Here is a 25,267-nt window from a genome sequence, read left to right as displayed (position 1 = left end):
GCCAGCTATGTCCGTCACTCACGACAGGTGCTCTTTAAAATCAATACACTCTCTATTTTATCCATTGTATATCTGAGCCCTTGGTGTCAGGAAAGTCCAAAGATTCTGTGCAGACACTAAACCGATCACAGGGCAGATGCTGCAACTTTTTTTTTTCTTCTCTATTGAGAGCTAATGCGTGAACCCCTGCCAATCTGTTCAGGAGAGAGTCTGCACAGAAATTCCTGTTATCTGCCTATCCACAATTCATGCCTCCAGTACCTAAATATTAAGGTGGCTCATCCTATGTTTTTTTTTTTAAAGACTTCAGCTATTGTACCTATATACCCCCATGGACCAGAGCAATTTTTATACTTCCACTATAGGCCCAGTTTAATTGGTGAAGAAAAATCGGGCGCAAAAAATAAAAAATTGTATTTATTTAAAGAGGTTGTTAAGCCATACAACAATCCCCTTCTACTATGTAAATTTGTTAAAAAAAAAAAAAAAAAAATACGCTGTGTACCTGATTTCAGAGCGCCAACCGGCCCTCACAAGACCGGCCGCCTCTCTCCTCTCTCAAGCTGACATCAAAGTGGACAGGGCGGAGAAACCCCTGCTGGCATCAGCCAGGAGGAGGAGAGAGGCAGCCGGTCACGTGAGCGTCGGTCGGTGTTCTGAAATCAGGTACACAGCGGCAGCTTTAAAAGAAAAAAAATGCACTAGGGACATTTTTTACCATAGCAGAGCGGATTGTTGCAAGGTTGTTGTATTATGAAAGCAGGAGGATGGGAGAATCATGGAGTGGACAGAGCTGACAAGCATGGAGGGGAGAGGAGAGGATGACAGAAGACACAAGAGAGCTGCAGATGGCAATGGATGACAGAGGCACATAAACTGACCACAGTGTAGGGGCTCAGCAGCCTTGATAAACCGTGGTCAGTTTACAGAGGGGAGGGAGGACAGAAGACACAGGAGAGCTGCAGATGGCAGAGGATGACAGAGGCACATAAACTGACCAGTGTCTGGTCAGTTTATAGAAGGGAGTGCAGAACCAGGCAGGATCAGCCAGATATTTCAGGTGATACAGGGGGCCATAATAGACACCACAAGCACTTTTTACCCCCCCCCAAAAAAAAAACACTTTAATGGCATTTGCAGACCATCTGCAAGTGTCATTTTACATAGTAATAGTGGGGGATGGTGGCAGGTGGAAAGGAGGTCGATGTAAAAGATGTGTTATTAAAAATTAGTGTGACGTTTTTTAGGAACTATTTCTTACGGTCAAAACCCTCTAGTCTGTAAATAACGACGTTGGCTGAATATTCCGGAAAACTTGTGAAAGCATACATATACACAATCGGTCGCCTTATTTGTTGAGAACTGTTATCAGTTCCAAAATAAAAGAAGACTTCACTTTAAGTATTACCCCCCCTGATGTTTCTTTGTAGAGAGGTCTCTTATTGATATTAGACATTTACATGTGTTTGTACTTTGCAATGTATCCAATTCAATACACTGTGAGGTTGATTTACTAAAACTGGAAAGTGCAAAATCTGGTGCAGCTCTACATAGAAACCAATCAGATTCCAGGTCTTAGTAAAGTTTAATTGAACAAGGCTGCCATGCACAGCTGCACCACATTTTGTACTCTCCAGTTTTAGTAAATCAACTTCTAGGTGTCTCCTTCATTATTTCATAATATAGAACATCCTTTCTCAAACCTTTTCAACAAGGGGGAACCCTTGAGATAATGTTCCGGTCTCGGGGAACCTCCTGCTAATAATGACTATATCTAAAAAAAAAGTGATACAATTAGTGTGATGGTCAGTGGGAAGAATGCTCCTTACATTTGTGGTCATTGGGAAGAAGTAAGAGGTTCAAGCCTTCATAGGAAGACTAATTCCATGAGCACGGGGATTGCTCAGCTCCTGAAACCTTAGGGCCAGCACAGTGACGTGCTTTGTTTACATATAGCTAAACCGATCAATGGTGTCAGTGGGAACTTATCTGAGAGGCAGAAACTGTTAATTTCTCAAGGAACCCCTAGCAACCTCTGGGGGAACCCTAGGCTTCCATGGAACACTGGTTGAGAAACCCCGATATAGAAGGTTATAATGTGTCCTTAGAAGATTTGCATTTAAAAACTCTGATTCCTTTTTCTAGGACTTAGAGCTCCAGCTGGTGACCTATAAAGCTCAGGTAGAGCCCGTCGTGTCTCCACTCAAGAAGCCCAAAGTGCAGTCTGCATCCGATAACATCATCCAGGAGGTGAGCACATCAGGATAATGTTCCTTCGTAAGACTTTGTCAATCATCTGCTCAGTCATAGCTGTTTTCTGTATTGTATATGTAGTGATTACTCAAGAGCAAGCATAGGTGTATCTGGCGACACATGGCTTTCTTTGTAATCCTATGCAAGCATTGTAAATCCTTATGCTCTATGCGAGCTCTGGCCAAAAACTGTGCTATTTGTCCCAAACCCTTTTTTCATTTTTAACGTTCACAATGTTTCATGAGGCCCCATCTGCATGGATGTTGCTCCATCTCACTTGATTGGTTGGGTCCAATCTACACCCCTTTATGAGATTTTCTGTTACTCTTATAATTTTCAATTTTCTTTGATAGCAAAGGCTTTGTCACTTTCCAGCATGGAGCAGGCTACCATCTTCACATCAGTGGGTGGTGCCTACCTGTGCTAGTACATGTTGGGTAAGAGCGTTACAATGCAATATGTCTTATTCTTTTTTTCAGTGCATACCAATGCAGCTTATTGGCATGGACTGAAGGTATAGGAAATGAGGCAGATTGGTTTGTCTTTCTGTTGGGCGATGTTGCCCAATGCAGCCCAGCATGGCTGGTGTAAAGGAACCCTCAGATAGTCCTCTCTATCTTCTCCTTGGACACAACCTTGGTCTCCAATCTTCAATGACCACCTTCTATCTTTTCTCTTGCAGTACGTAGAGCTCCGAACCAAATACAGTGAACTCACCACCCTGACCAGCCAATACATCAAATTCATCACAGAGACCTTGAGACGCCTGGAAGAGGAGGAGGTATGAGAAACTAAAGAAACTAATGGCACCACAGGTTCAAGCCTTCAGAGGAAGTGTAATTCCATGAGCACAGGGATCGGTCAGCTCCTGAAACCTTAGGGCCAAGCACAGTGACATGCTTCATTCAGTCTACACTACTCAGTCTCTTCTTTCTCATTATGCCAGTAGGAGCTCCTCTACTGAATGCAGAACCTCCTGTGTATTGTCAGGCAGCAGTAATAGTCATTTCTAATTAAAGTGTATGTAAACCCAAATGGTGAGCGCTTATTTGCTCCCTTTTTTGGTATTTCAAATATACCATTAAAGTGTTTTGTTATATTATACCACATATATAATATTATATATGTGCAATAAAATAGTTGATCCTGCTAGAAATTTAGTGAACCCCTAACTCCCTCTGCATTACGTACTGAAAAACCCAAGCTATCCCAACCCCACCTGGGTACTACAGGACACACCCCCTATCAAGGGCTGGGCTGAGTATAGGCAGAATAGGTGATGGCTTTGGATTCTTTAACAGGAGGGGTGGGTGCCACGAAAAGGACAAGACCTGTAACCTATGCTGCTCAAGTAGTTTACAGCTCATTAGAGGGGGGCCTCTTTACTTTGGGTGTCAAAGGCCCTTTCCCCTACGTTAAGTAGATGTGGTGAAGGGGAGATGTCTCCTATTGTGACAACACTTCTCCTCCATAGATACAGTACAGCGAGTGAGCGTTGTCACCCTAGAACAGGAAGTGTGTTATTGGCAGGCAGTGCCAGGACAAGGTCATCCAGCGCCCAGGGCAAAAATGCCAAACTGCCCAGCCTTGTAACAGAATAAAGGGGCGCCCCCAACCCTACAGTAAACCATCACACCCAGGGCACCCAGCTCTTGTCCTAGCCCTGTTGACAGGATCACCAGGTGAAATTTATAGGAAAAATAACCTGAATAAAGGGAAAACGAATGCAGACACCACATCTAAGAACCGGTATGGTGCAATATATTAGTTTTGTTCGTGGATTTATATACACTTTAAAGTAGAACTACAGTGGAACCTTGGATTACAAGCATAATCCGTTTCAGGAGAATGCTTGTAATCCAAAGCACTCGCATATCAAAGCAAGTTTCCCTATAGAATTCAATGGAAACGAAGATAATTAGTTCCTCTTTTACTTCTATTGTATGCAGTACCGCATTTGGCCAGAGGTGGGGAGGGGGGCACCGGAGAGACTTGGAAATACTCAGAGCCACTCGGAAGGACTTTGAAATCCTCAGAGAGGTTCAGAATCACTTGGGAACTGAGTATTTGCGAGTGTATCTGAACGGCTTCAAGTGCCACGAGTGCCCCCTCCATTTCTGGCCAAATGCGCTACCGCACACTGAGTCCTGCTCGTTTTGCCAGAAAACACTGGCAAAACAAGTCAGGATTTTTTAAAAGTAATAGCTCGTATTGTGAAACACTCGTTAACCGCGTTACTTGCAATCCGAGGTATTACTGAATAGGCAAAACTTTGTTTTCATTTTGGATAGAGTAAGGGAGGGTTATAACCCCTGTCAAATTTTTATTTTTTCCGCCATCTGTTTCCCATTGCGGAGATTTCCCTTCACTTCCTATCCCATAATCAAACAGGAAGTGAGAGGGAATTTCTTGGGAAGCCCCATGTCACCAGAACTAGTGTCCCCATTGGAAGATTTACCCTCCATTACTTTTCTGAGGACAAACCAAAATTTTGGATTTTCTTTCACTTTAAATAATAATGGTAAACAGAACAAATAGAGAGGCTCAATCTCCTTTACAGGGGTACAGACAGCAATAAAAACTGACAAGCGTTCTAATCTCTCTCCACTCTATCCAAAACTACAAGGAAAGTTTTTTGCCTTTTTATACTTTAATGAAAGCTACATAGAGACTTGCTGTATTCAACTTCTATAATAAAACATAGATTTTTTTTGTTTTCTATAATATTATAGATAATAATATGCAGCACTTCATACTAGAAAACCTTTTAGAAAATGTGTAATAATTACACAATATAATATACAATAACTCGTATAATACATTTTACAAGAATCACGTGCCACGCTCCTGTGGTAAATCCATTGCAAAGTTTGCCTAATAATTAAAGCGTGAATGTCCAGCACTTCACCACTTGTCAGAACTATGGTGGGTGCAGTTACAGACTTCATCTTAGACTATATATATAATAATAATAAAAAAATTATTATAATATATATGTGTGTGTGTGTGTGTGTGTAATATATATATATATATATATATATATTATAATAATTTTTTTTTATTATTATTTTATATATATTTTACACACACTATCTTGTCACTATATTGACGCCTTAGTCCGTAGGGTTCAATATTAAGTTGGCCCACCCTTTGCAGCTATAACAGCTTCAACTCTTCTGGGAAGGCCGTCCACAAGGTTTAGGAGGGTGTCTATGGGAAAGTCAAGTTCTTTGTCTTTATGGAGCTTTGTGCACTTGTGCGCAGTCATATTGGACCATAAAGAGGGCCATGCCCAAACTGTCCCCGCAAAGTTGGGAGCATGAAATTGTCCAAAATGTCTTGGTATGCCGACGCCTTAAGAGTTCCCTTCACTGGAACTAAGGGGCCAAGCCCAACCCCTGAAAAACCCCCACGCCATAATCCCCCCTCCACCAAATGATGTGGACCAGTGCACAAAGCAAGGTCCATAAAGACATGGATGAGAGAGTTTGGGGTGGCGGAACTTGACTGGCCTGCCCAGAGTCCTGACCTCAACCCTGACAGAACACCTTTGGGATGAATTGAGAGCAGAGAGTGAGCCAGGCCTTTTCATCCAACGTCAGTGCCTGACCTCACAAATGCGCTTCTGAAAGAATGGTGAAACTTTCCCATAGACACACTGCTAAACTTCGTGGACAATCTTTCCAGAAAAAATTAAACTATTATAGCTGCAAAGGGAGGGCCAACTCAATATTGAACCCTACGGACTAAGACTGGGATGCCATTAAAGTTCATGTGTGTGTAAAGGTAGGTGTCCCAATATGTTTGACACTACAGTGTGATTGATTTTATATATATATATATATATATATATATATATATATATATATAATCCATCAATATCACAAAACACGATATCACGAATATATATAATAAAACACGATTTGTACATTTATGGAAGAACATTCTATCTATGAAATGTGAGGCACATCTGCAGTAGAAGTAGAATCAGATTAAGCTTTTTCAGCACAGGTGAAAACATCAGGGTGTAACTCAAAAGACAGACGTAGCACTTCTTACCCCGGTTGAAAAATGTGACCCCCCCTTAATTCTAAAAAAATCCCTTTACAATCATACTTGAATTAAATATTCTCACAGCAGATGTTAGAGGATAAGTGAAAACTCAAATGTAGCCAGGTGGATTGGTAGTAATGATAGAGAATGTGATCAGTGGGGAAGTTTTTGTATTTTGAACAAACTTTCTAAAACTTTATATTTTTTTCCACCTGCAAGGTGTCGGGCACGTGTCATCCCACACACTCACATCCTCTCATCCCTTTGTGTTCAGCCATTGTTTTTGTTTATGTTTAATTTTGACCATAGAGCATAACATTATTTTTTTCCATCTGTTTTATTTTTTCTTTTTTTTTTCTTTTTTCTCTTTTTGTCTCCATTGCCCCTCTCGACCTCTTTCTCTCTCCTTATCCTTCTTACCTGCCCTCACCCGTCCTCCCTCTGTTCCCCTCCCACCCTTCTTCAGAGAATGGCAGAGAAGCTTAAAGAAGAAGAGAGAAAGAAGCTGGCAGAAGTAGAGGCCCAGCTGGAGAAACAGAAGCAGCTGGCTGAGGCCCATGCGCAGGCAAAAGCCTTAGCGGAAAAGGAGGCCTTGGAACTGAGGTTGAACATGCAAGAAGAGGTCACCAAAAGAGAGGTGGTCGCTGTTGATGCCGAACAGCAGAAAAAGAACATCCAGCAAGAGCTGCATCAGATGAAACACAATTCTGAAACCGAAATTAAGGCAAAGGTGAAGCTGATCGAGGAGGCAGAATACAACCGCAAAAAAGTAGAGGAGGAGATCAGAATCATTCGCCTTCAGCTGGAAACCAGCCAGAAGCAAAAGTTGGGTGCAGAAGGTGAGCTCCAAGCCTTGAGGGCTCGTGCAGAGGAGGCCGAGAGACAGAAGAAACTAGCTCAGGAGGAAGCTGAACGCTTGCGAAAACAGGTGAAGGATGAGGCGCAGAAAAAACGGGAGGCAGAAGATGAGCTTCATCGTAAGATCCAGGCTGAAAAAGATGCAGCCAGGGAAAAACAAAAAGCTTTAGAAGATCTGGAGAGGTTTAGACTTCAGGCAGAGGAGGCTGAGAGAAGAATGAAGCAAGCAGAGCTCGAGAAAGAGCGACAGATCAAACAAGCCCAAGATGTGGCCCAACAGAGCGCTGAGACTGAGCTGCAGAGCAAACGCATGTCCTTCTTGGAGAAGACAACCCAGCTGGAAATGTCCTTAAAACAAGAGCATATCACCGTTACTCACCTGCAAGAGGAGGCTGAACGTCTAAAAAAGCAGCAACTGGAAGCAGAAAATGCCAGAGAAGAAGCTGAGAAGGAGCTGGAGAAATGGAGACAGAAAGCCAACGAGGCCCTGCGCTTAAGATTGCAGGCCGAGGAAATAGCACACAAGAAGACCTTGGCTCAGGAGGAGGCTGAGAAACAGAAGGAAGATGCGGAGAGAGAGGCACGCAAAAGAACAAAAGCTGAGGAGTCTGCTCTACGTCAGAAGGAACTGGCAGAAGAAGAACTGGAGAAACAGAGAAAGTTAGCCGAAGACACGGCTTCCCATAAACTTTCTGCCGAGCAAGAGTTGATCCGTCTGAAAGCGGAGGTAGAAAGCGGAGAACAACACCGCATTGTTCTCGAGGAGGATCTTTTCCGCCTTAAGAATGAAGTAAGTGAAGCTATCCAAAGAAGAAGAGGACTGGAAGAAGAATTGGCCAAGGTCCGTGCTGAAATGGAGATCCTTTTGGCATCCAAATCTAAAGCGGAGGAAGAGTCCCGCTCCAACAGTGAAAAGTCTAAGCAGATGTTGGAAGCCGAAGCAAGCAAGCTGCGTGAACTGGCAGAAGAAGCCGCCAGGTTGCGTGCTGTGTCTGAAGAGGCCAAGAGGCAGAGACAGCTGGCTGAAGAAGAAGCCACGCGACAGAGAGCTGAAGCCGAGAGAATCTTGAAAGAAAAACTGACTGCCATCAATGAGGCCACACGCATGAAGACAGAGGCAGAGATTGCTCTTAAAGAGAAGGAAGCAGAGAATGAACGCCTGAGGAGGCTGGCAGAGGATGAGGCCTACCAAAGGAAACTGCTGGAAGAACAAGCTACTCAACATAAACAAGACATCGAAGAGAAGATCCAGCAGCTGAAACAGTCCTCAGAGAGTGAGTTGGAGAGGCAAAAACATATAGTGGATGAAACCCTCAAACACAGGAGGGTGATTGAAGAAGAGATCCGTATTCTGAAAATTAACTTTGAAAAGGCCTCTGTTGGCAAATCTGACCTGGAACTAGAGCTCCAAAAACTAAAAAACATTGCAGACGAAACACAAAGAAGCAAAGAGAAAGCAGAACATGAAGCAGAGAAGCAGAGACAGCTGGCCTTGGAAGAGGAGACAAGGCGCAAAGAAGCCGAGGAAAAAGTCAAGAAGATCATTGCAGCAGAGCAAGAGGCAGCAAGGCAGAGGAAACTGGCTTTAGAAGAGGTTGAGAGACTGAAGGCCAAGGCCGAAGAAGCCAAAAGGCAGAAAGACCTAGCCGAGAAGGAGGCTGAAAAGCAGATCCAATTGGCACAAGATGCTGCAAGGTTTAAAATTGAAACAGAAGAAAAGGCTCATTATGCTGCTGTACAACAGAGAGAGCAAGAATTGCTGCAAACAAGAATCCAGGAACAGAGCGTCCTAGATAAGCTAAAGGAAGAAGCCGAAAAGGCTAAGCGTGCCGCTGAGGAAGCCGAACGTGCTAAAGTAAGGGCCGAGCATGAGGCTGCATTGTCACGACAGCAGGCAGAGGAAGCTGAGCGTTTAAAACAGAAGGCTGAAGTCGAAGCCCAGAACAAAACCGAGGCTCAGGAAGATGCAGAAAAGCTCCGAAAAGAAGCAGAACTAGAAGCCGCCAAGCGGAGCCAGGCAGAGCAGGCAGCTCTTAAGCTCAAACAAATGGCTGAGGCTGAAATGGAAAAGCATAAACAGTTTGCCGGGAAAACACTCAAGCAAAAAGAGCAGGTCGAGGGTGAACTGACCAAAGTCAAACTTCAGCTGGAAGAAACCGACCACCAAAAAGCCATTTTGGATGAAGAACTTGGGCGTCTGAAAGATGAAGTGACCGAATCTGTCAGACAAAAGAAGCTTGTGGAAGAGGAGCTGTTTAAAGTTAAAATCCAGATGGAAGAGCTGATTAAATTGAAAATTCGCATAGAAGAGGAAAACAAAGTGCTTAACCTAAAAGACAAAGACAAGACCCAAAAATTCCTGGCTGAGGAAGCCGAGAAGATGAAACAGGTAGCCGAAGATGCTGCTCGACTAAGCATTGAGGCCCAAGAGGCTGCCCGTTTAAGAAAGATTGCAGAGGATGACCTGAAAGAGCAGCGAGCATTGGCCGAAAAGATGCTGAAGGAAAAGATGCAAGCCATACAGGAGGCCACCCACCTGAAAGCCGAAGCGGAAATGCTGCAAAAACAGAAGGAGCTGGCTATTGAACAGGCCAAGAAGCTGCAAGAAGATAAGGAGCAAATGCAGCAGCAGCTTGCCGAGGAGACAGAGGGCTTCCAAAAGACCTTGGAAGCCGAGCGGCGCAGACAGCTGGACATAAGCGCTGAAGCCGAACGCCTGAAAATCCAGGTGGTGGAAATGAGCAAAGCCCAAGCCAAAGCAGAGGAAGATGCCAAAAAGTTCAGGAAACAAGCCGAACAGATTAGTGAAAAACTCCACCAAACAGAACTTTCCACCAAGGAGAAGATGACTGTGGTGCATACTCTGGAAATACAGAGACAGCATAGTGACAAGGAGGCCGAAGAACTGAGAAAGGCCATCGCTGATCTGGAGAAGGAAAAGGAGAAGCTGAAGAAGGAGGCAGAGCTTCTGCAGAAAAAGTCTGAAGAGGTATCTAGTTTGTATTATTTCTATTATTTTGCCTATCACATTGCCATGAATTTATTTCAGTTGGTAGCATGGTGAACAAACATAAAATATAAATGTATCACCCCATTATTTCACATTTTCTGTTTGGCCCACCATGTAAAGACTAGCATTCTGTTGTTTGATTCAGTATCATCCATTATTATCATTTATGTTGATGACTCTCATCTTTATGGAGACCCCTTCAGTTTGGCAATTCATGGAAAAATAACAGCATCTGGCCACTTTAAACTTGCGTTTCCTGCTCTTTCCAGCCACTCCTTCCTCTGTTGCAGCTGCCAAATTACCCACTGTCTGAGGGGGGGGGGGGGTCACCACCTCTGTCATGTGACAGCGCTTGAGCCTAGCCATTGGCTACTGGGCCTAAGCAATTACAGGAGGGAGATCACATGCTCTCCCAATGCCTAGAAGCCTTCGGTATTGTGCAGCAGTGGCTATAGGAGTGGTAGAACATTGGAGGTAAATATTAGTGGGTGATGCTGACCTGAATGCTGAAGTGACAGGGTCTCTTTTAAAGGAAACCTTTACTTAAAGCGGGAGTCCACCGGGACTCCGCGTTTTCTTTTTTTTTTTAAAAGCCAGCAGCTACAGATACTGCAGCTGCTGACTTTTAAAATAGTGACACTTACCTGTCCAGCGCGCCCGCGATGTCGGCACCCGAAGCCGATCTCTAGGTCGTCTGTCGGGTGCTGCCGCCGCCATTTTGGGTGTGGGGATCACGAAATGGAGCCTTTCGGCTTCATTTCCCGGTTCCCTACTGCGCATGCGCGAGCCGCGCTGCGCAATAAGGACGGTCCCTGCTGCCTCTGGGATCTGTGCGTTTCCCAGCAGGCAGCGGGGCACTTGCGGAAAGGGGTGGGCACTTGCAGAAAGGGGCGTAATCTACGCCCCTTTCCGCAGAGAGCTATCCCGGAAGTGGGTGCAGAATACCTGTACTGTACAGGTATCTGCACCCCCCTCCCCCCTGAAAGGTGCCAATTGTGGCGCCGGAGGGGGGGAGGGTTCCGATGAGCGGAAGGTCCACTTTAGGGTGGACCTCCGCTTTAAGGGTGCCATTGCTGATCCCTCCTTGGAGAAAAAAGAAAAAAAGCTAATTACTGGACCAGTATGCAAATCAAAAGATGTGACTTCATTAGCTAAATGTTTGTTCTTTGACAATAAGTATTTAAGCCACGGAGAGCCAGATAACTAGCATTTTTAAAAGGAGACCAGCAATACTAGCTTTCCTATCCATACTGTGTGGCCAAATGTTTGTGGACACCTGACTATCACATTCCCAGACCATTGGCATTAATATGTAGTGCCACCACTACCCCCACCATATTGTGGTAATTACAGCTTTCGCTCTTCTGGAAAGGCCCAATTGAGTGCGCCTGTAGTAATTTTGTGCCCATTCGCAAAGCATATGTAAGGTCGGGTGCTGATGTTAAAAGAGAAGACCTGGCTTACGGTCGACAAACCAATTCATCCCAAAGGTGCTCAGTAGGGTTGAGGTCAGAGCTCCAAGTTCCTCCACACCAAACTCCTCAGTTTCTTTATGTAGTTGTCTTTGCACACAGGGGAATAGTCATGCTGGCTCAGAAAAGGGCTACAAGGTTGGAAGTGCACAATTGCCTAAAATGTCCTTGTATTCTGTAGTATTAACCATATTCTTTACTGAAAAAACTTGAACTCTATCAATTAAGTTTTAGCATAGGATGTCCAATGAGCTCATATAGGTGTGATAGTAAGGGGTCCAACTTTTGGCCATATAGTGTATAACCTAGAACAGTTACTAGGAAAACCAGACCTACAAAATTGGCTAGCTATTGCCCGAGACATAAGAACATAAATTTCAAACATGCACACTGGCATTGGATTTGTATCTAGAATTATCCTTGCCTGTAATCTTTCTATAATTTGTTACACCTAAAATGTTACCTCGCCCCTTCAACCTCACTTTCCTTGGAAGTGCTATTCAAGTTAAAGCGGAGGTCCACCCTAAAGTGGACCTTTCGCTCATTGGAACCCTCCCCCCCTCCGGCGCCACAATTGGGACCTTTCAGGGGGGAGGGGGGTGCAGGTACCTGTACAGTACAGGTATCTGCACCCACTTCCGGGATAGCTCTCTGCGGAAAGGGGCGTAGATCTACGCCCCTTTCCGAAAGTCCCCCGCTAGCGGGTCCATCCTTATTGCGCAGCGCGACTCGCGCATGTGCAGTAGGGAACCGGGAAATGAAGCCGAAAGGCTCCACTTCCTGATTCCCATACCCAAGATGGCGGCAGCAGCACCCGAGAGACGATCGAGAGATCGGCTTCGGGTGCCGACATCGCGGGCACGCTGGGCGGGTAAGTGTCCTTATTTTAAAAGTCAGCAGCTGCAGTATTTGTAGCTGCTGGCTTTTTAAAAAAAAAAAACGGCGGAACTCCGGGCGGACTCCCGCTTTAAGTTCCTATAGCAAAAGCTACTTGTTGATCTTATCTTATCAAAAATTTCATAACAGCTGGCTTCCGGTATCCAATTTTATACCTTTTTATGAAGTTATGTGATTAGGAAAAAGTTATCTTTGTTGCAACTATGTAATACTATTCATTGAATAGGTAGAATACTGCACTCCCAGTGGTGTTAGTACCTCAATTTTGTGTATTGCTGTGAGCTCATAATATCTGTTTATTTCCCTAATGTGTTGTCTGTCTTTCAGACGGTGAAAACCCAAAAAGAACAGCTTCTTCAAGAAACCCAAACTCTTCAGTCTACGTTCCTCTCTGAAAAGCAAATCCTGATTCAAAAAGAGAAGTACATCGAAGAAGAGAAGGCCAAGCTTGAGAAGCTGTTTGAGGAGGAAGTCGGCAAAGCTCAGAAGCTGAAATCAGAAAAAGAACGTCAGCTTGCACAGCTGGAGGAGGAGAAGAGGCTTCTGCAACTTACTATGGATGATGCCCTCAAGAAGCAGCTGGATGCCGAGGACAGGGTTCGCCAGAAACAGGAGGAATTCCAGCAGCTGGACAAGAAGCGGTTGGAACAGGAGAGGCTTTTGGAGGAAGAGAACCGGAAACTGAGGGAGAGGCTAGAACAACTTGAGCAGGAACACAGAATAGCCTTGGAGAAAACAAAGCAGATCTTAATCACTAAAGAGACCATCATTACTCAGACCAGTGCTATGCCAAATGGCAGAGATGCTGTAGATGGGTCGGCTCAGAATGGAGAAGATGTTAATGGATTTGATGGCTTAAGGCAGAAAGTCTCTCCTAATAAACTGTTTGAGGCTGGAATATTGAGCAAAGAACTGCTGGACAAACTCTCCAGTGGACAGCTGACAGTAGATGACCTCTCCCAGAGGGAGGACATCAAGAAATACCTTAAGGGAAAGAGCAGCATTGCTGGCCTCTTGCTTAAACCAAGCAATGAAAAGCTGAGCATCTACAATGCCATGAAGAAGAAGCTGATCACTCCAGGCACTGCCCTTATTCTTCTAGAAGCTCAGGCTGCCTCTGGCTTCATTATTGATCCAGTGAGGAACAAGAGATTGACTGTAAGTGAAGCAGTAAAGGAGAACGTCATTGGTCCTGAAGTTCACAACAAAATGTTGTCTGCAGAGAGAGCAATCACTGGGTACAAGGATCCATACACCGGAGAGAAAATATCACTCTTCCAAGCCATGAATAAGGACCTCATTGTAAAAGACCATGGAATTAGACTTCTGGAGGCTCAGATCGCCACCGGAGGCATTGTTGATCCAGTCAATAGCCATCGGCTGCCTCTGGATGTGGCCTACAAGCGAGGCTACTTTGATGAAGAAATGAGCAAAATCTTATCTGATCCCACAGATGACACAAAAGGCTTCTTTGACCCCAACACTCATGAAAACCTTACCTACCTACAGCTCATGGAGAGATGTGTCCTTGACCCAGAGTCTAAACTTTGCCTGTTGCCTCTGACGGACAAAGCTGGAAAGGGCGAACTTGTCTACACAGATTCAGAGGCCAAAGATGTCTTCAAGAAAGCCACTGTATCTGTTCCATTTGGTAAATTTCAAGGAAAAACTGTCACCATATGGGAAATTATTAATTCAGAATACTTCACAGAAGAGCAGAGGCGAGAACTGCTGCGTCAGTACAAGTCTGGCAAAATCACGGTGGAAAAAATCATTAGGATTATAATTACAGTAGTAGAAGAAAATGAGACAAAAAAGCAAATGTGTTTCGATGGTCTCCGAAGTCCTGTCCCAGCAGCAGAACTTGTAGACAGTAAAATCATAGACAATGACCTCTTTAACCAGCTGCACCAGGGCAAGAAGACTGTAAAGGACCTGGCTGATGTAGAGTCTATAAAGAAATACCTGACTGGAAGCACCGCCATAGCTGGAGTGCAAGTGGAACAGACCGGTGAGAGGCAAAGCTTGTATGATGCAATCAGGAAGAACCTCTTGAAGCCAGCTACAGCCCTTAGCCTGCTTGAAGCTCAGGCGGGTACAGGATTTATAATTGACCCAATTACTAGCGAGCTGTTCCCTGTTGATGAAGCTGTCAAAGCTGGAACTGTTGGGCCAGAGTACCATGAAAAGTTGCTTTCTGCTGAAAAGGCTGTCACTGGCTACAAGGATCCTTTCACAGGACAGGCTCTGTCCCTGTTTCAGGCATTAAAGAAGGGGCTTATACCCAAAGATAGTGGACTTAGATTGCTAAGTGCTCAGCTGGCCACTGGTGGCGTCATTGACCCTATAAACAGTCATCGACTTCCACTTGAAATCGCTTATAAACGAGGCCACCTGGATGAAGAAACAACTAAACTCCTGTCTGAACCTGCCGATGAAAACACAGGATTTTATGATCCAAACAGTCAGGAGAACCTGTCCTATGCACAACTTCAAAAGAAATGCAAAGTGGACAAGAAAACGGGTCACTTGCTGCTGCCTCTCTCTGAACAAGCCATACAATCCCAATTAGAAGAGGTTTACACCGACTCTCAAGCCAAGGAAGCCTTTGATAAGACAACAGTTGAAGTGCCTGTTGGTAGCTTTAAAGGAAAGACCATTACTTTGTGGGAATTAATACATTCAGAATACTTTACTGAAGAGCAAAGAAAGGAACTCATACGTCAGTACAAGACTGGGAAAGTTACCATTGAGAAAATCATCAAAATCATGATCACCATTGTGGAAGAAACTGAGACCAAGAAACAGCAGCGTCTCACGTTTACCGGTCTTAGGTCTCCAGTCCTTGCCAGCGAACTGCTGGATTCTATGGTTATTGATAAAACCCAGTATGAGCAACTGAAAGACGGAAAGAAGTCTGTAAAAGAAATAGCAGAGATCGACTCAGTAAGGCAATATCTCCAGGGCAGTGACTGCATCGCTGGTGTTATACTAGAAGAGACCAAACAAAAAATGAATATCTACCAAGCTATGAAGAGGAATATGCTAAGGCCAGGAACAGCCCTTGTCCTTCTTGAAGCACAAGCTGCCACCGGGTTTATTATAGATCCTGTAAAAAATCAGAAATTCTATGTGAATGAAGCAGTGAAGGCTGGCATTGTTGGCCCTGAACTACATGAAAAGCTTCTTTCTGCTGAAAAAGCCGTAACGGGCTACAAAGATCCTTACTCTGGAAATACCATCTCTGTGTTTGAAGCACTGCAGAAAGGTCTAATTCTCAAAGACCATGGAATTCGCCTTTTGGAAGCACAGATTGCAACAGGCGGCATTATTGATCCAGTTCACAGTCACCGCGTTCCCGTTGATGTTGCCTATAAACGCGGTTACTTTGATGAAACGATGAACAAGATCCTCTCTGACCCCACAGATGACACCAAAGGATTCTTTGACCCCAATACTCATGAGAATTTGACTTACTTACAACTGAAAGAGAGATGCATTAAAGATCCAGAAACGGGGCTCAATCTCCTAACGTTGAAGAAAGTAGAAAAGCCTGCAGCTGAAGCTAGTAAAGCCTTTACCGAAGAAGAGACCAAGAAGGTATTTGAAGAGACCACAGTGGACATCCCTTCTGGAAGCATGGCGGGCTCTTCAATGACCATTTGGGAGCTCATGCAGTCTGATCTTCTACCTAAAGAGGAGAGAGACAGGTTGATGGAGGAGTTCCGAGCTGGTAGACTGTCCAAGGACCGCATGATTATCATTATCATTGAGATCATTGAAAAGACTGAAATTATCAGACAACAAGAACTGTATTCTTATGACTTTATCCGGCGACGTATTACATCTGAAGAATTGTACGAGTCTAAACTTATCACTCTGGAAATCTACACCATGCTCAAACAGGGAACAAAGACAATCCAAGAAATTATTCAGATTGAAAGCGTCTGGAGATACCTGTATGGCACTGGATGTGTTGCAGGCCTACAAATGCCAGGCTCTAAAGGCACTATCAGCATCTACCAGGCCATGAAGAAAGGACTGATCTCTGCTGAAGTGGCTCATGTACTTCTTGATGCTCAGACTGCCACCGGATTTGTTATTGATCCTGTAAAGAATGAGTTGTTAACTGTAGATGAAGCGGTCAGAAAAGGTGTAGTGGGGCCAGAAATTCACGACCGTCTGTTGTCTGCTGAAAGAGCAGTTACTGGCTACAGGGATCCTTACACAGAGCAAATGATTTCTATCTTCCAGGCGATGAAGAAAGACTTAATCCCTCCCGATCAAGCTCTGAGACTGCTAGACGCTCAGCTAGCTACAGGTGGTGTCATTGATCCACGATTTGGCTTCCACATCCCAAATGAAACCGCATATGTGCGTGGATATCTCAACAAAGAAACCTTCGACATGCTGTCAGACCCAAGTGAGATCCGTAGTTATGTGGACCCTTCCACTGATGAGAAACTCAGCTACTCTCAACTTTTGAAAAGATGCAAAAGAGATGAAACCAGCAATCTCTACCTGCTGCCTCTTGCAGACAAGAGAAAGCTTACTTTCAAGGGTTTGAGGAAAGAGATTAGCATGGAAGAACTCATTCGATCAAAGATTATGGATGCAACTACAGCACAGAACCTACAAGATGGACTAACCTCTATTGAGGAAGTTTCAAGAAACCTGCAGAAGTTCTTGGAGGGAACAAGTTGCATTGCTGGTGTCTATGTAGAAGCTTCAAAAGAAAGATTCTCCATCTACCAAGCTATGAAGAAAGGAATGATCAGGCCAGGCACAGCATTTGAGCTTCTGGAAGCCCAGGCAGCTACAGGTTATGTGATCGATCCAATCAAATGTCTGAAGCTGGCAGTTGAGGATGCTGTGAGAATGGGTATCGTAGGGCCCGAATTTAAAGACAAACTATTATCAGCCGAGCGAGCTGTCACTGGTTATAGGGACCCCTATTCTGGGAAGCTTATTTCACTTTTCCAAGCCATGAAAAAGGGTCTGATCTTAAAAGATCATGGTATTCGCTTGCTGGAAGCTCAGATCGCCACTGGTGGTATTATCGATCCAGAGGAAAGCCATCGCTTGCCAGTAGAAATGGCCTACCAAAGAGGTCTGTTTGATGAAGAGATGAATGAGATTCTCTCCGATCCAAGTGATGACACTAAAGGGTTCTTTGACCCAAACACAGAAGAAAATCTGACCTATCTTCAGCTCATGGAGAGATGTATTACTGATCCTGAAACCAACCTTGTTCTCTTGCCACTTAAAGAAAAGAAACGGGAAAGGAAGACTTCCTCCAAGTCCTCAGTTCGCAAGCGAAGAGTTGTTATTGTTGATCCAGAAACTGGCAAGGAGATGTCTGTGTATGAAGCTTATCGCAAGGGACTTATTGACCACCAGACCTATATCGAATTGTCTGAGCAAGAGTGTGAATGGGAAGAGGTCACAATCTCCTCATCAGATGGTGTAGTAAAATCCATGATTACCGACAGAAGATCTGGAAGACAGTATGATATTGATGATGCCATTGCCAAAGGTCTAATTGACCAGTCTTCTCTGGACCAGTACCGCTCAGGAACCTTATCAATTACAGAGTTTGCTGACATGCTCTCAGGTAACGTGGGTGGATTCAGGTCAAGGTCCTCCTCCGTTGGCTCTTCTTCCTCTGTTACAGCAAGTCCAGCTGGAAGAGGTCAATTATCATCCTGGAGCGACCCCAATGAAGAAACTGGGCCTATTGCTGGAATAGTAGACACAGACACTCTAGAAAAAGTTTCAATCACTGAAGCCATGCACCGCAACCTTGTAGACAATATAACAGGTCAGAGACTTCTGGAAGCTCAGGCATGTACAGGAGGCATCATTGATCCAATTAGTGGAGAAAAGTTTTCAGTTGCAGATGCGGTAAACAAAGGCTTAGTGGACAAAATCATGGTTGACAGAATTAATCTTGCACAGAAAGCATTCAATGGGTTTGAAGATCCAAGGACAAAAACAAAAATGTCAGCAGCCCAAGCTTTGAAAAAAGGCTGGCTATACTACGAAGCTGGTCAAAGATTCCTTGAAGTTCAGTATCTCACTGGTGGCCTTATTGAACCTGAAGTTGAAGGTCGTGTTAATCTAGATGAGGCTCTGCGTAAAGGTACTATTGATTCCCGCACAGCCCAAAAGCTGCGGGATGTCAACACTTATTCTAAGTACCTGACCTGCCCAAAAACCAAGCTCAAGATTTCCTACAAAGAAGCCATGGAGAAGAGCATGGTGGAGGATGGCACAGGCCTGAGACTCCTTGAAGCATCTTCACAATCCAGCAAAGGTTACTACAGCCCCTACAATGCTAGCGGCTCTGGGTCAGCATCAGGGTCACGATCAGGTTCTCGAACTGGTTCTAGATCAGGTTCACGAAGAGGTAGCATTGATGCCACTGGCAATTCCAACTTCTCCATGACCTTCTCGTCTTCCTCATACACTTCATCCAACTATGGCCGAAGATACACCAGTGGGCCTCAGGACAGCCCAATTGACACATCCGAACTGGCCAATGCACTGTTAAATTTAGGTAGATCCTGCAGCCAAGAATCAAACATGGGGTTCAACACCTTGCCAGCTCTCCTGCCCGGACTTGTATAGAATCTGCAATACCCCCACCCTTAATCCATGAACTTGAACACCCTTTTCCTGCTCTGCATGTGGTGAAGCTTTAATGGACTTTTTATTTTATAAATATATATATATATAAAAAAAAAACTTTCAATGTATTTCTAAATTTTACTTCAAGCAGTGCCTAAAATTTTAACCAAAAAGCCAGAAAAAGAAACACTTTAACCGGGTAACATAATAATATATACATGTTCTTACGTTGTTATTTGTATATTGAGAGATGACTACGAGAACACTATTGTCCAGCAAGGGAAGTCTACTCGCGTACTAGTTGGAGAGATCTATGCAGAGCAGAAAAACCCACCGCCAGCAGCCAAGAATGAATTCCAACTTCACTCCAGCACCTTAATATGTTTAGCCATCTAGCACCCCAATGGTTGAAACTTACAGATTCTGAAGCCTCTCATCTCGCATTGCTGCCTGTTTTCATCCATGGCGACCTACCTCCTGCTCTTCTGCTCTTTGCATCTCCTCTCATAACCCAGCCAAAAAAAAAATAAAAAAAATCAACCTCCTCCCTGAGCAACCTGTTCTGAAGAAATCCGCCAGTTCAATCCACACAAAGACTTTTACCCTGAGTGTTCCATGTTGACCCTTCTATTCAAACCCTCCTGTGTCTCCTTCATTCATGTCTTCCCCAAGAGGCCACAAAGCACACAACTGTAAGTCTTTATTCCTGGCACGCAAAAAAATGACCTGCCACACCTGTCTTTCCCCTTTCAGCCAATCAAGTTGTCTTCCATTTTCTTAATTTTTTTCATCTATCACCATTTCTAATTTCTTTTACTCTTCATTGCAGGGCTATATCAGTTTTTACATTGGCCTAGTGCTGAGGATTTTTAGTACTTTTTTAATGTGCTGCACTATACAACAAATACGAGTATCGGGGCCTCCCAGTGTATGCAGCTGTGCTGTCAGTATTCAGTGATATGCATTCATTAATTTCTGAACCCATCAGTCACACATTGTTCTTATACATTCATCTGTACCAGAGGAGCTTACTCTCTAAATACCCCACCACAGTTGCTTATTATACATTTATATAGCTCTGACATATACTGCAGGGCTGTACAGAGAACACTGAGCCAGTCATGTCAGTCTCTGCACCAGAGGAGCAATGTCGCCCCCCCCCCCCCCCCCACATCTATATAGCTCTGACATTTACCACGGTGCTGTACAAAGAACATTGAGCCAATCGTATCAGTCTTTGCACTGCTTACACCCTAATGTCCCCCCCACACTATTATTGGTTTACATTTATATAGCTCTGGCATATTCCATAGTGCTGTACAAAGAACTCTGAGCCAGTTAGAACAGTCTCTGCACTAGAAGAGCTTACACTCTAACGTCCCCACCAAAGATGCATTATTATTAATTTTTTATTATTATTATACATTTATATAGCTCTGACATCTAATATAGTGCTGTAAAGAGAACACTAATTCAGTCACATCATTCTCTTCACCAGAGAAGCTTACACCCCAATGTAACATTAGCACGTTCAAAAACCAGTTTAGTCAGAAGCCAGTTATTCTGTGGTGAAGTCTTGTTGGAAGAAATTAACTTTCTGATTCTACGTGGACACCAGGCATTGTTGGGGGTGATGGTTATTGCCGGTACTCGTTATCATTGTATACTGCAGCATTTCTGGAATTATGAATTCCTTTTTTCTATATCCTTGATTTGTAATTACAAAGTTTGAGTCGATATCCGAGAACAAAGCAGAATCTGGTTGGTAATATTTTAACAGTAGCGCAGACATCTGTAGCAACACCTATCACGGAGTTGGTTGGAATAATAAGACTCTAAGAAATTGTTGCAGTAGGGGGCAGCACTGTAGTCCCAGCGTTATTGTTTAGTTAATGGGCGCATTGTAATGGCTGTTTTTTCTTTCCTTCCTGTTCTTCCATTGATTATCTGTGTCTGTGCTCTGTCTGTTGCATGTACCGTGTTGTGCCGCATGTAATATGCATGTGCTGTCTATTAGGGTTCGGCTCCCTCCAGTCCAAGATTCTCGGATCACCCTTTCTCAGAACTGGATGACTTTTGGACTCCATGCAAACTGGAAAATTTGACCATCACAGAACGGCCCGCGCACCCCGAGATCCAGGTATCTGTCCCTTCCAATTAAGCATGTCTAAATTCGTAACTGTGCATTGCGGTCCTTAGAGGTTGGCTCCTCCCACACACATCTACTGTCTTTTTTTTTGTTTATTTTACTGTTATTGTTTTATTTTTACACTTTCTCTTTACATTTTATTTTTTGGGTGTGGGGGGGTTTCTTTATATCTTGAAGCTCAGCTTTAACCACTTCATGCCCAAGGACGTCATATAGCTTCCTGGACTTTTATTCCTATTACAAGGAACGTAAACATCCCTTGTAATAGGAATGGTTTGTGACACTCAAAGTCCAGGATGTTACATGAGGTCCTTGGGCATGAAGTGGTTAAAACTGCGCTCTAAGATATAAAGAAAAAAACCCTCACCAATGCACCATTTAGGTGGGCGGTTGGGTAGAAAATGGGGGTCAAGCATCTAGGGCTGAAACAACTAATCGATTAATCGATTTATGAAATTAATCGATTACTATTTTCATAATCGATTAATCGGCCAGGAACATAATAGGGTTAAAAAAACTAAAATGAGCCCTTTTTATAGTATAAAAATATAATCACTACTGTAAATATTACTTTCACTGTTCTTCAGTAAAAAAAAATGAACCCCTTCCCGTAGTTATTTGCTTTTTTGTACTATAAATGGCTAATTTTAGTTTTTTTAACCCCATTATGTTACTAAACGTCTTAGACCTGGTTCACATCCATATGTTTATTGGTGCTTTTTGCAGAAAAGCAACAGTTCATTTACATGGTTTCCTATGGGACATGTTCATATCTGTGCTTTTTTCAGCCGCTGCATATTTGGAAAGGGTCGGAGACTTTTAACGCAAAATGGAGCTTTTTTGGTTCAATATACTTCAATGGAGAAGCTGCAGAAAAGAATGTAATGCGTTTTTGCAGCAATTTGTATTTTTTTAATCTGCCCAAAAAAAAATGCAAAAAAACGCAAATTGCAGTAAAATCACGAGCATAGAAATCGAAACGCACAGCAGAAAACACTGCGGAAACAGATCAAAAGCAAAAACTGCATAGGTGTGTACCGAGCCTTATGCTGGCATCACGGATCAATTTTCAGGTGAGAATATTCAAACGAAAAATCTTTGTACATTCACTGAATGAAAGAATTTTGTTTGAAATTTTCACTTCATTTCTGAACAAAAACCACATACACTGTCTGAAAATTCCTTTGACCGAGAAGTTTTCTATTATTTCCAAATTTTCCCGTCACTGTGATTGAAAATGAATGTCAATTTGACCCACTTTTTTTTTTTTTTTTTTTTAAAGTTTATTAACTGATTAATCGAAACAATAATCGGCCAACTAATCGATTATGAAAAAAATCGTTAGTTGCAGCCCTACAAGCATCTGCTTTTTATTCATTCACTAAACTAAGGGAAAATTCCCTTGCAAAGTCAACAGGCTGTTTTGCCTTTTAAATCATCCCCATTCCACTTAAATAGTCAGACCGCTACATGTAGCAATAGCAACAGATCTTTGTGTATTTCTCAAGTCATGGCGCGGTTATTTACTAAAGCGGGAGAGTGAAAAATATGGTTCAGCTCTGCATAGAAACCAATCTGCTCCCAAGTTTTATTGCCAAAGCTTAACAAGCTAAAGTTAGAAGCTGACTGACTACCAAGTACAACTGCTCCTGATTCGGAGTGCTCCAGATTTTGTGAATCTACCCAAGTTCAGTTCTTCATAATGAACGTCACATTCTACAATGGTGATCTAGGCATTCAGTTACATTCGGCAAGGTACGCTCATGTAAAGCTTGGTAGGGTTTTCATAAAAAAAAATAAAAAATTGTCAAGAATTAAGTTCTTCAATACAAAGAACTACTCAAAGTATCGGGAGATATTGTAGAGATACCTCTTCTCATAGATTTACAGCTTAGCGGGGGTTTATGGATTATAATATCACAGATGTCATTATAACTGTCATCTCATGTTCTGCATTTCATTACGAGTTCTGTACATAAAGTGACATTGGGCTTCGTCTTGTCCCGCAGCAGCTGATTGCTATTAGACGTTCTCTCCCCAACTGTCATTTGTTGTACAGGTTTGCGTTTTGATGTAATTCTCTGATTTGGCTGGTGTGTAGGCCACGCCAGGCATGGTGCCTGACGTTGGATTATCGTGTGCTTTCATGACTCATCATCTCCATTCCTTTCATTTTGTAGAGATTCTGGATACCATCTATCTGTCCTGTTGGAAGGGGTAACGCATTACGGTGCAGAAAATAAGGACCATCACCCAGGATTTGTGATAGAAATCTGCACCCCATTCCTCCCTTTGACTGTGATGGCCCAGTGGGAGTCTGGACTTGTTTTGATAGCTCTGTATCTCATATGAGGCCTCCATCTGTGTGCTGTGTTGTCCGTCTTGTCTCCCTTCCTTCCCTCACCGATTCTCCCTCCAAGCTCATTAAATCTCAACCACTCCGGGGCCACCAAACCAAGACATTCTACCCATCCAATCACCTCAACGATCAAGTCAAGTTCATGCCTTCATCCTCCCGACCATCTCACATTGAGTTCTCCATGACCGCACCGACCCCTGAATCACCGTCTATCCCCTGGTCTACTGACATGAATAGCGTAGAGAAGCAAGAAGGGGCTAAGAGTGAATGGAATACGGCTGCCAAGTGTATATTTCCATAGCTGCCACTGTCCGCCATGGAGCCTCTAGTGTATATAATGGCATTCCTTTGTCACACAGACTGGTGCTTCAGTAATTGTTGGGGTGAACCCCACTAATGTCTCACTGCTAGAGGTCATGTTTCCCATCAGCCCCCCACCCTCACCTTTCGCTGGCCTGTGCGATGCCATGGATTTTGGGGGGGGGGGGGGGGGATTACTGTACTAACACTAAGATGAATTGTACATAAACATATTGTTTGTTACCAGGTAGATCAGAGTTCTGCCACTCTCAATGCAAAAAGTAAAGATATATGAAGTAAGTTCTTGTCTGTGAGTTTGTCCGCCTCTACCCCTGTGTGTCTTCATACACTTCATTGTTGGCACTTCACCTAAAACCACAATAGACAACTTTTGTGTGTGTGTATTATATATATTTCAGGTTTCGGGTGTGCCCCCCCCACAAAATCTTTGTGTGTGTGTGTGTATATATATATATATATATATATATATATATGTGTGTGTGTATGTACACACACACACAAAGATTTGGGGGGGGGGCACACCCTAAATCTGAATATCTAAAGTTGGTGCTATAAAGACCTAAATATAGATAGAGCCACAGAGAATAGCGCACACATACAAAAAATGCGAAAGGCGTAACTTTTAAATCTTACTAGGCTGCTTGAAAGCTCCTAATCTTAATGAGTAAATATGAGGATTTAGTCTTATAATATGACCATACCATGCTTAAGCCCACCACTACGCCAAAGTACCCCATTATCAGTCTGTCCTACACTATTCATAAAAAAAAAAAGAAGCTAAATCCCACTTCTCTTAAAGGGGTTGTAAAGGTAATTTCTTTTTTTTTTTAAATAACAAACATGTTATACTTCCACTGTGCAGCTCGTTTTGCACAGAGTGGCCCCCGAACCTGCTCTTCTGGGGTCCCTCTGTAGCTGTCTCGGCTCCCTCCCCCTGTAAGGACTTCTCACCTTCATGCGTGTTCCCTCGCGTAGTGTGGCGTGCTTGCGGGCGCGCTCCCGTTATACAGCCATAGCCGCTCACTGTATCACTCGGCCCCGCCCCCCGGCACGCCGCGTCATTGGATGTGATTGACAGTAGCGCAAGCCAATGGCTGCGCTGCTTTCAATCCATCCACTGTAACCAATCAACGGCCAGGCTGAGCGGCGAAGAGGATGTCGGGGGCGAGCGCGGGACTTTTGAGGGGTCAGGTAAGTAAAACGGGGGGGGGGGGGGGGGCTGGGGGAGCCGGCACTGTCAGATTTTTTTTCACCTTAATGCATGG

The 25,267-nt window shown here is 43.7% G+C and overlaps 1 protein-coding gene across 10 annotated transcripts in view; it reads left to right on the top strand.

Moving 5' to 3' along the window:
• Positions 1 to 24,281, top strand: part of PLEC (plectin) — a 278,960-nt gene extending 254,679 nt beyond the window's left edge. For all 10 annotated transcript variants that reach the window (XM_077493421.1, XM_077493418.1, XM_077493420.1 and 7 more), the window contains 6 exons: positions 2,146 to 2,250; positions 2,936 to 3,034; positions 6,773 to 10,153; positions 12,871 to 19,865; positions 21,191 to 21,313; positions 23,503 to 24,281. In XM_077493421.1, the coding sequence (XP_077349547.1) occupies positions 2,146 to 2,250; positions 2,936 to 3,034; positions 6,773 to 10,153; positions 12,871 to 19,173 (9,888 nt within the window). In that variant the 3' untranslated portion in view covers positions 19,174 to 19,865; positions 21,191 to 21,313; positions 23,503 to 24,281. The remainder of the gene's footprint in view (positions 1 to 2,145; positions 2,251 to 2,935; positions 3,035 to 6,772; positions 10,154 to 12,870; positions 19,866 to 21,190; positions 21,314 to 23,502) is intronic.
• Positions 24,282 to 25,267: the final 986 nt, after the last annotated feature.

Source organism: Lithobates pipiens, unplaced genomic scaffold (genome assembly GCF_037356315.1).
Source record: "Lithobates pipiens isolate NorthernLeopardFrog02 unplaced genomic scaffold, aLitPip1_a1.2 Scaffold_19, whole genome shotgun sequence".
Lineage (NCBI taxonomy): Eukaryota > Metazoa > Chordata > Amphibia > Anura > Ranidae > Lithobates > Lithobates pipiens.
Note: the sequence above shows the minus strand (reverse complement) of the source record. Positions and strands in the feature narration are given on the sequence as shown.